The sequence below is a fragment of the Crocuta crocuta genome, unplaced genomic scaffold (genome assembly GCF_008692635.1).
Source record: "Crocuta crocuta isolate KB4526 unplaced genomic scaffold, BGI_CrCroc_1.0 scaffold675, whole genome shotgun sequence".
Classification (NCBI taxonomy): Eukaryota; Metazoa; Chordata; class Mammalia; order Carnivora; family Hyaenidae; genus Crocuta; species Crocuta crocuta.
This window is the reverse complement of record NW_027528796.1, coordinates 1,701,475-1,712,658: the sequence shown is the minus strand read 5'-3', so window position 1 is coordinate 1,712,658 and position 11,184 is coordinate 1,701,475. Positions and strand designations below refer to the sequence as shown.

Here is an 11,184-nt window from a genome sequence, read left to right as displayed (position 1 = left end):
GCCTCTCCCCGCCACCGCCACCCCCCTCCCCAGCCCTCCGGCTCACTCGTGCAGGAGGTCAGCCGCACACCCGTGCGGGGCGCTCCTGAAGGCCAAGCTCCCGGCCTGCACTTGCGGCCACTGGGCTTCGAGCCAGGCGAGTGCAGGAGGGGCGTGGGCTGCAGGGAGTGGGCAGGGAGGGCCCCGGCCACAGGACGCCTGGCAGGACAGCAGGCTGGGCAGGACAGACGCAGGTGCCCGGGAAGCACGGGCCGCGGGACCCCCGGGGAAAGGAGCGGGTGAGTGCGGGGTCTCTGGGGGCGACCCAGACGCTGCTTTTGCTGTGCTTCCCTCTCCTGTGCTCCGTGCACCCCGCTAATCCCCACGTACAAAACCGACGACGCGAAGTGCGGGAAGGACGGCACGGGACAGGCGGCCGCGGCCTCGGGAAACTGTGGCGGGAGCAGACTCGGTTTCCCCCGGGGAGTCTCCTCGGGTTCCATCTGCCCAGGAGGAGCTGCAGTCACACCCCTGGGTTTGCTGTGTTCTGCCGCACAGACATCTCTGGAAACTTCAAATATATTTGAACTATATCGAAAGTGCACTAAGTCAGTCGTTGTTACAGGAATTCTGACACACAACTGCTACGACACAAACGGACTCTGACTAGAGAAAGCCATTTGGGAACAGTCGGCTCCACGAGGCGTACAAAACGGCACCGGCCCAGAACGGCCTCCCCAAGGCAGACGCAGGGAGGCGGGTTCCCCAGGCCCGTGTCCGTGTCACACACCCACACACGTTCATCCACAAGCCTGCATTTTCCTAACTAGAAATGCACCGGCACCGCGGATGGGGCTCTGAGAGGCCTCACTAGGCGGAGAGCCCCGCCACGTGCCCGGGTCAGAGCGCCAGGAGCGCTGGGACGGCGACCAGCCGCCCTCGCGCACACGACCCCCGTCAAACCTGCAGCTGGCTTCCCCAACGCGGATCTTCACACCCGACAGGACCATGATCCAAAAGAGAAAAAGCTAAAGGTGCATCAAAATCAGACCTTGGAGTCTCTTGAGACTCCATTAAGATGACGAACAGGAAAGCTGCAGACTGGAAGAAAACACCTGAAAATCACGAGTCTGATGAACGACTATCAACCAAAATATATCACGAACTCCTAGGACTCACAAAGACAACAGTCCATGTGATCTCCTGGTTTGTGGGTTCAAGCCCCACATTGGGCTCTGCACTGACAGCTCAGAGCCCACTTCAGATTCTCGGTCTCCCTCTCTCTGCCCCTGTTCGTTCTCTCTCTCTCAAAAATAAATACTCTTAAATGATTAAGAATAAGAAGACAATCCAATTAAAAACGGGCAAAAGTTCTAAAGTTCACCAAAGATACATGAATGGCTAATAAGCCTGTGAAGAGATCCTCAACACGGTCAGTTCTTAAAAATGCGAATCAAGTCCAGGGTCAGGGTGAGATGCGGCCTCACACCCACAGGGCAGATGCGGCCACAGGGCAGGCGTGGGGAGGGAGCCCCCATCCGTGCTGGTGGGAATGTAAGACACTGACCTGCTCTGGAGGGCCGTCTGGCCGTTTCCTAAGCCATTAAACATGAGCCTCCTCTGAGTTAGAGCAGCTCCACTGCCATGGACTCAGCGAGCGCACACGTGCAGCAACAGGGTCCACGCAGGGACCTCGAGGGACCCAGGAGCACGGGTCACAGGCCGCCCTCGCCTGGTGGGCGGGGAAGCAGGTGCGGCCCAGCCCATCCCCCCAGGGGCTCAGGTCAGCGGCAAAGACGAAGGAGGGACGCCCACAGAAGGGGATGGGGTGGCGAAGGCGCAGGGGGGTGTGAGGACGTGGACAGCCGAGATGGGCTCCTCTAGGATTCCACCTGCAGGAATGGCCCAGGGACAGCCACTCTCTGGGCTAAGAAGAGAGGCTGCGGGTGGGAAGTGGGACTGGCCGGGGGCATGAAGACCCTTTTGGATATGTTGTCACACTGCTGTGGGGATGATCTCCTCACCGTAAAATTACTAAAATCTTGGACTTTTACACCTAACACAGGTGAACCCGGCTTCTCAGCCCCAGCACTGGCCGCGCAGCGAGGTGCAGCTCCCACCAGATGCCGGCGGTGAGGCCCCTGCTCCCCCAGCTGTGCCAACGCCACTGTCTCTGCACGCCACCAATGTCCGGTGGGGGGAGGGAGGGGACAAAACCATCCCCGCAGACAGCACTGGTCCAGGCCCACTGCTCCCCCCTCGCTCTTCCCGCCCAAGACACACTACGGGGCCTTTCTAGGCCGGCACGTGGACTCTGCCAGAACGCTCCTGGCGTCACGCGCACCCCGATGTAGGCGGTACGGATGTTTCACACGTTATGCCGGACGACGCGGTTTCCGTTTCCTAACGACAGCACTGAAGGCTGAAATGCACCTCACGCACTGATCTTTAGAGCACCGGCTGCGGAAGAGACCCTGGGGCTGGGCTGCCAGGTGACGCCGCTCACAACACGAACCACAAGCAGCTGTTTCAGTGCGTCTTCTGCAGGCCCGACACCGACAGACAGTCTAGCGTGGCCTCCCACAAACGAGCAAGCCTGGTATAAAGGGCGGCCGTGACCATGGTGTCTGCACCCAGCCCAGGGAATCACAGACACGAGAGGAGCACACCCCGGGCCTCCTGACACCCTCAGAGGTGACATGTGGGGAGAGCCAGCAGAGGGCCCCCAACCACTTAGGAAGGGACAGTCACTGTCATTTCACCAGGGCCTCGGCCTGGCAGGGGGGGCGGCAGCGAGGCCGTGGTCAGGGCAGGGCGACCGCCGATTAACGGCAGCTGCTTCAAGAACCGGGGCAGATTCAAGGGCTTCACACCTCTTCTAGCCGCTGGGGACCCCGGGGCGGCCTGCAGCCCGGGGCTCTTCCTGTCCTTACCGTAGGCCCCACCGCGGGACAGACCTCACGCGCGCCCCCCGCGCACAGCCCAAGCGACAGGCCGCACAGGCCAGAGACTCCGGGCGGCAGAGGCACAGCGTGCCTCACTCGCCTGAAAGGCACCGGAGCTTCTCGTGTGGATCCAGACACGTGTAGAGTGGCTGGCCCAGGGCCACGGAGCCAGGACGGCCACACAGCGCCAGTGCCCCACGTCTCTCGGTCTGATGGCGGCCCCAGCCCCCTTCTTGGCTGTTGGCTCAAACTGCACCACAGGCTCGGCCGGCAGCTACCTTCGACTTTCAATCAGAGACGGGGCTGGGCCGACAGTCCTGTTCAGCTCTCCTGCTCACGGGTCTGCTGCGCTCCCATCCTGCGCCCCCGCTCTCGTCCTCTCAGCGGGGAGATCCGGGGCCCCCTCCGATGCACCCGTGTCCTCAGACAAGAACCCCGACAGAACAGGCACCCCACGCCTGTGGCCCGAGCCCCTGAAAAGCACTTTTCCTCACTGCGCAGCCGAGAAGGGACGGAGGCCCGGCAGGGGGCAGAGCAGCAAACCTGGCGGCGCTCTGCCCCCCAGAAAACGGGGGAAGTACGGGTTTGGCAGCACCGGGCACAAAGAAACTCTGGAGACAATCAAAGAATAAGAAGAAAGAGAGGAAAAGCTATCAGCAGGGAGCGAGCGCCGGCCCGCTGTCTGCCAAAACCGCAGGGGGACCCATCAGCGGGAGGACAGTTAATTCCCTAACAGACGTTTTAAGAACATTTGTAAACGGCCTCTTGTTTGTAAAAGGGTCTGGAACAGGGCCAAGACCCAGGGGCTCAGCGGATCCTGCAGCAGGGGAATTCCGCACTGATGCGAAAGCCTGACTCAAACCGAGAAGCGCCCCGGCTGAAAAGCCTCCGTCCCTCCTTTTACACCGAGGCACACGAGACGGGGTTCGGAACGCGGCGCACGGATTCGGTGCGGGCAGCGCGGCACCACGGCCACCCCAGTGAGCCCGGGGACTGTGCGTCCCTGCCCACAGCCACAGGGGTTCTTCTTGTGAGGACGGCAGGTGACAGTTACTGTCTCGAAGGCCCTCAAATGCCTGCTGCAACGTGGGCAACGGCAGCCACCGTGCCCTGCGCTCCCAGGACGTCTCTGTAACTGGAACTCTGTCCCTCTCGTCATCCTCTGCCCATCCCAGCCACCCCATCTCTGTCACCCATCTGTCCACCGCCGGACAGCACCCCAGGCTGCGGCCCTGCCTGGGCGGTGCAGATACCACCGCGGAAAACGTGGGCTGCAGATACCTTCCTGAGCTGCTGCTTCCCTTCCCTTCGGATCTATCCCCCAAGCAGAATGGCTCCATCTGTAACCTCGTGAGAAACTTCCATGCGGCCCTCCCGAGCGGCCGCAGCAGTCTGCGTTCCCATCAGCAGCGCCCAAGGGCTCCCGCCTCCACGTGCCCACTGACGCTTCTGGCTTCTTGTCTTTTTGGTAACAGCCACTGACAGGCGTGAGGCGGTCTCTCTCGTGCGGCTTCAATGTGCATCTCCCCGGTGACGAGTGACGCGGAGCATCTCTCCACGGACCCACTGGCCACCTGGACATGACGTCTTCTTCGGAAAAATGTCTGTCCAGATCCTCTGCCCACATTTTAATCAGATTGTTTCTCTTTTTGCTTTTGAGTTGTACCAGGTCTTTCTACATTTTGCAGGTCAGCCCCTAATCAGATAGGTGCATGCAGCTCTCTTCTCCCCCGGGGGGCTGCCTCCTCCTTCCGGGACCTCCCCTGCCGGCCGGAGGCTCTGGTTTCACACAGTCCCTCTTGCTTATTTCTGCTTTTGCCACCTTTACATCCAATTGCTAACGTGGGTTTTCAAAATACTGGTTTAATTTTACAGCGTGGATATAAAATTGGTAACAGTTTTCCTAACAGCTTTTAACGAACACCTTTTTAGGAACCGTACGGAGGGCTTCACACGTCCCTGAAAGGGCTTCTCTGCTAGTGCGCAGAGGCCGGTGTCTCGTAAGGCGGAGGGCCTGTCGGGGGCCCGGAGACGGGAACCGTGCGCCCTGCAATGGGGCCTGATGCCCTGGCACCGCGTCTCTCCGCCTTAGCACAGAGACCGCGCATGCGACACAGGACGTGGGAAAGGGGGTTACAAATCACCTTCACATGGTATCATCCCCCATCTCCTTAGAAACACAAGGACCTACAGCCGACACAGCAGATAACGCCATGTCCCACTAGACGCAGGACACCGCCGGCCAGGGGACTCCCAGTCCCGTTCATAATCGCTTCGGGGGACAAAAGGCACGACACCCTTTTACACACACACACACACACACACACACACACTCTAAAGATGTCCTCACGCCAGAGACATTTAAACAAAGAAAACAACGGGTCCCACAGGCCCAAGCAAGCAGGGTATTGCTAAGGCTGTGTTTTCTCTGGACGATGTTTACTGAGGATTTTTCAAATATCCTGCTTATCAGAAAATCCTCATGTTCTAACCCCCACACACATTTACCAGCAACGTGTCTCTCAAGCCAGGAAGCAAAAGCACCGGGCGCGCACAGACGGCGTGACGAGCGCACCTGCCCCCATCCCTGCGCCGAGGGCCCCGCAGAGCGCAGTCTCCGCATGTGCCGACTGGCTAACTGAAAGCTCTCATCGTATGGAACGGAAAACTGAGAGACTGAGTAGAAATCCCAACTTCCTAAATTTTACTTAACCACATTTATCTGAAAATACAGGTAATCTAAGAATGGTCAAAAACTGTGCATCTAAAGTATACAGAAGGCAAACCAAAGGTCTGGGTCATAGGCCCTAGAACACTCCAGAATCAGGGGTCCATTTGTGGTGCTTTCTAAGCAACATCACTAGGTGAATATCAGGAAATCCAGTCAGGATTTTTCTACAACAGGCTCAGGAGGCACACCGCTCACCTTAGAACAAAGCCACGTGCCGGGGTCAGGGACAATGGAAGGCCGGCAAGGCACAGGAAGAAAGCAGCAGAGGAGCGGCTGAATGCAGAGGAGAGCGGGAGGGAGAGGGAAGTGTGGGTGCACAGGGGGGCAGGGCCAGAGGCTCACCTACACCCAAGGGGCCTTTACCCCTTCAAAGCTGCAGGCTTTGGGGTGCCAGGGTGGCTCAGTCAATTAAGCGTCCGACTTTGGCTCAGATCATGATCTCACGNGCTGCGGGTTTTTAGGGACTTCCTGAAGTCAGAGCAACCAATACTGTTTGGGGCTAACCCAGCACCACCACACACCATTCAGAACTTACTGTTTTAAAACTCTACAAATATAAAGTATGACAAAACTTTTCTTTGGCTCTAAGGAAATATCTTCATTTCTCGGGAAACACATCTATGCTGTTTTCTACTCAGACTAGCAGACTAAAAAAGAGCTCAACTTAAGAGCCGCATGAAGCCTTTTCTCCGAAGGAACACTTCTGAGCACAGCCCCACTGCTAAATGGATTCCGGGGTTGAATGTCCAGTAAAGTCTCGAAAACTAGTAACACATATAAATAACTTACATGATCAGCGCCTCCCACTCAAAAAAATTCTCTTCATTCATAGGACCTGCAAAAAAAAAAAAATTTTTTTTCCACAATTAACTCTGAAGGCAACTTTGACCATTAGAAGTAACTTATAAAGAGGTTAACTTTAGTGCCTTACCTGCCACAATTCCTTCCGGAGGATTCAGCGTTAGTTCTATAAAATGAAAAAGCAAAAGCATCATGAAGTAGAGTATCAGGCTGGCATTTCAACACGACAGCCACGGTAGAGTATATGCACGAAGAGATGAAAGTCTGGCTGCCCAAAGTGAACGCCCACTGCAGTTACATTTCCGACAAAGACCATGTAAACAGCTCTTCATAGGCGCAAAAAGTAGAATTTCAGAGCTATAAACCTTTTCATTTTACACATGAAGAAACTAAAGGGGTTAATTATCTTTCAAAAACACTCCCACTATGTTTGATGTATGATTCAAGTTCATACATCGAGCACAGGTAGCGGTTCTGGGACCGAACGGTACTTCGTGGCGCCCCGAGAAGCAGCGCAAGGCCGTTCGGAACGTGAGAAACAGACCCTGAAGCGGCGCTCGTGAACCAGGGCCTGGAGCGCGCGCAGGATGGCCGTCGGTCCCCAGGGTCCCTCCACTGATCTGGGAGCCCCCGACGTGGCGCTCAGGTGTCGGCCCGAGCACGAGGACAAAGGTAAGAAAAACCGTAAGAAACGGTAAGAAAGGAGCGGGCAGCCCAGAAAGTCCGAGGCCGCCCCGCCCCCGAGAGACCGAGGCCCCGCCCGCAGCTAAGAAAAGCCCTTCCAAGTCCTGGCCTCCTCGTCTTCTGCATGGAAGGTTCCAAGAACCCAAACCCGCACACAAATGTGGACGTGTGAAGAGCAGAGGCTGAGAACGGTCAAGGTGAAGGAGGGGCCACGGAGAGTAGGGATCGGGCAGGGACGCACTTCCTGTTGGGCCCAGGTGCTGAAGACATCACTGATCTAGTTAGAAGCATTCGAACAGGAGATAAAACCAAAACCTGGTTCTTTGAAGGGACATAAAATTGACAAACCCTTGCCCAAAACTATAAGCCGTCAGTTCCGAAAAGAGGAAGCAAAGCCGTCATTACTCACAGACGCCCCGGCAGGGACGCACGAAGTCCGAAAACATGAGAAGACCCGCCGGAAGAAGGGAGTTTGCCCGCGCTGCTCACTCCGGGGGCTGGACATATAACTGAATGTGCTTCTGTGGACGAGCAAAAGCTAGAACACCCTTCCAAAGGCATCGACTATGGAAGGACACACGTACAAGTGGGTTTTGAATGCTGTGCAGACCTGTAGCACGCCTGAGCCGCCACGGCGCTGAGGGCCTTCAGGAGCAGAGACCCAAGCAAGTTCACGGAGGGACCTTCAACTCTGCCCGCCTCAACCTCCTCAAAGTGCACCTACAGACCCCGTGCTGCCTCAGCCAGCACCCCAGCGGGGCTTCGCGCCTGAGTGCAACTAGATAATTCTGAAAGATACACGAAAATGCAAACTACTGAGGATAGCCAAGANGACGCGGGGCTCGAACCCATGAACTGTGAGATCATGACCTAGCCAAAGTCGGACACTTAACCGACTGAGCCGCCCAGGCACCCCATAGCCAAGACTTCTTCAAAAGGAGTTAAGTTGAGGGGTGCCTGGGGGGCTTCGTCCGTTCATCAGGCTCTGAACTGACAGCTCAGAGCCTGGAGCCTGCTTCAGATTCTGTGTCTCCCCCTCTCTCTGCCCCTCCCCTGCTTGTGCTCTGTCCCCCCCCTTAAAAATAAACAAATATAAAAAAAAATGTTAAGTAGCACATTTTATTGTGTGCAAATTTTATCTCAATAAAGGTGACTCCTCCAAAATTAATTTCAGTCGTTTTATGAAATACAAAACAATAAACAAATTAGACTAACTATAAAGTCAAAAGCCAAAGAGCACTAACCATAAAAGGAAAAGACAGGTAAAATTAAGAACCTCTGCTCTCAGAAGAGCTTCTTAAGAGAATGAACAGGGAGGCTCCAGAGAGGACGATGTTTGCGACAGATACAACCAGCAAGAGCGAATACCTGAACTTCTCAGGAACACCTCACAAATCAATAACACTACATAAACAACCCAAAAGAAATCAGCCGCAAGACTTGAAGGCACATCACAAAACAAGATATCTAAGTGGCCATCAAACATACGACACCGTGCTCACCTCTTTAATTGTAGGGAAACCAAGGCCACAATGAGATGGTAGTGCCCCCAGCGGAACAGCCCAGAAGCCCAAGTGTCCAGATGGGCCAGAAGGCGGCTTCCCCCCAGCCAAGGAGCCGCAGACACGCCCTGGGGCAGGAGTGTGACCTGGGAGCGCCAGGGGGAGAGGAGGCTGTGTGAGCCGCCGGAGCCGCGGCCCCTCTGGGGGGACAGGAGCACACAGAACACGCACCGGGAAGAGGCCTCCGACCTGATCAGAAGTGCCTCAGATCCCAGGGAGCAGCCAGCGGCCTCTGAGTCAGTCCCCGGCGGGAGACGGGGACGAAACGTCACCGGATGGAAGAAAGGGGGCTGACACTGACCGCTCCCTCCCTCCCTGGGGAGACAGGACGCACTTACTCCCGTGGGAAACAGCTTAAGCAGGAGAGACTGACAGCGGGCCCCGGTCACTGATGAAGGGCCCGGTGAGTCTACACCTTAGAGACACGGGACACTCTAAGGTTTTCAGCGCTGTCATGAAAATGTTGTTCTAACTGGTAGGAAAGCTGGTCGTGTGTGTCCTGCTACACAATCTGACGCACTGAAAGGCGCATAGTTACAATTCTAATCACGAAATCCCTCACCCAGATGCGATTTACTGCCAGCTGCCCTCTGGCGCAGACACAAGGGGCTCCACGGAGCCAGGGGGCAGGGGCCTCCGCTCCCGCTTGGCCAGCTGCACTCGGAGGGGCCAGCCGGGAACCCCGAGCCCTCCGTCGGCTGCCCGGCACCCGCCCAGCCAGCGCAGACGCGGCGGGGAAGGGGAGACAAGGCCCCTGCCTTCCACGGGCTTCCGTGCCAGCGAAGGAAGACAGTAAACGAGGACACATACCTGAGAAGATACTGAAGAACGGAGGGAGGAAGGTGATGAAGCGACAGAAAGACGGGGCCCACGACACGCAGGAAAGGCCTCCCTGTGAAGGAGACACTGGAAGGGTCCTTTGTTTTCAGCCGAGACAGAAGGGGCTCATAACGTTACGTTAGTTGCAGGCGTGCCACGCAGCGAGTGGCTACCTGTACAGACTCTGAAACGAGCCCAGGAAGTCTAGCAGGCTGACACCCACCAACACACAATCACAAACTTTCTTCTTACGATGAGAACTTTTAAGATCTATTCCCTTAGCAACTTCCAAACACACAACATAGCATTACCGACTATCGTCGCCAAGCCGTACAGGGCATCCCCCGGACGTATTATGCCTGACCCCTCACCCGTGCCGTCCACCCGCTAGCCCCCATGGCCACCACCAACCTGGACCCCTCTGTGACTTGTCGCTGTATACGCACGACCATCTGGTGCTGGTCTTTCTCGGCCGTATTCCACTTAGTGTAACGCTCCCAGGGGCCTTCCGTGTTGTCACAAACGGCAAGATTTCATTCTTTTTTAGGGCTGAGTAACATCCCATTGTATATCTGCTGTATATTTACGGCAGCATTATTCATAATAGCCAAAACGAAACACCCAAATATCTACCAACAGAAGAGATCAAGAAACTGTGGTGAATTCGTACAACAGAACAAAAATGAAGATAAGTGACGCACAGCTACACGCAACATAAAGATGTGCAAAACAAGTCAGGCCTATACTCCACACAACACATAATACACTACACACGCACATATACACAACACACACACAAACAAAATACACACGCGCGCACAGATACGTATACACAACACGAATACACAACATGCGACACCTGGGCGGCTCACTCGCTTATGTGCCTAGCCGCTGGCTTCAGCTCAGGTCATGATCCCAGGAGCCATGAGATCAGGCCCACATGGGGCTCTGCACTGACAGTGCAGAGCCTGCTTGGAATTCTCTCTCCTCTCTCTCTCTCTCTCTCTCTCTCTCTCTCTCTCCCCCTCTCTCTCTGCTCCTCCCCTACTCTCACACTGTCGAAAAACTATAAGTTAATTTTTAAAAGAAAAAAAAATAAACAACATGTAACTACATCTATAGATGGATCCCGTCCATTAAAAAGCAGGCCGCTAAACCACAACGTTTAAGAACACCTGCTTGGGTGGAAGCACAGCAAAGCGGTGACGTCCGCCGACGACGGCGGTGCGTGGTGTGGCGGCTCGCAGCCCTCCTGCCCGTCTGGAAGGCAACGCTCTCCCCCGGCCCACCGAGCTGCACGGGGCTCTCCCTGAACCCTGTGCCGTCTGTATTTCAAGCTAATGAGCAGTTTTCAGGTCGTTACTGGGACAGTGCGGGCAGGGAAGGTGACGGCTTGAGCCAGAGCGGCCCCTCTGGCGGGTCTGCCCCCGGGCGGGGACGAAGCGGGTGTGACCGGTCTCCGGCCCACACCGCCGCGTGCACGTGCACGACTGTGGGGACGGGAGGGCGCGAGCGGGCCTGAGGGGAACGGAGGGACTCGCACGGACACCCCGGTGGCCACAGAAACGGATGGGCAGAGAAGGAAGGCGCAGGGGGGTGTGGGGCTCGGGGGAGCAGACGCGCGGCGGGACCGGGTGGCCGGGGCCCAGGGGGAAGTCGGGGC

General features: G+C 56.4%; 1 protein-coding gene across 4 annotated transcripts in view; it reads right to left on the bottom strand.

Annotated features, from left to right (window-relative positions):
• The window catches only part of UBE2G2 (ubiquitin conjugating enzyme E2 G2), a 38,837-nt gene that overhangs the window by 7,191 nt on the left and 20,462 nt on the right, over positions 1-11,184 (bottom strand). For 3 of the 4 annotated variants that reach the window (XM_077755415.1, XM_077755413.1, XM_077755412.1), the window contains exons 2-3: positions 6,587-6,622; positions 6,445-6,490 (exon numbers count right to left, since the gene is read on the bottom strand). The exons of the other annotated variant lie outside the window; for it this stretch is intronic. In XM_077755415.1, the coding sequence (XP_077611541.1) occupies positions 6,445-6,485 (41 nt within the window). In that variant the 5' untranslated portion in view covers positions 6,486-6,490; positions 6,587-6,622. The remainder of the gene's footprint in view (positions 1-6,444; positions 6,491-6,586; positions 6,623-11,184) is intronic. 4 annotated transcript variants of the gene reach the window in all.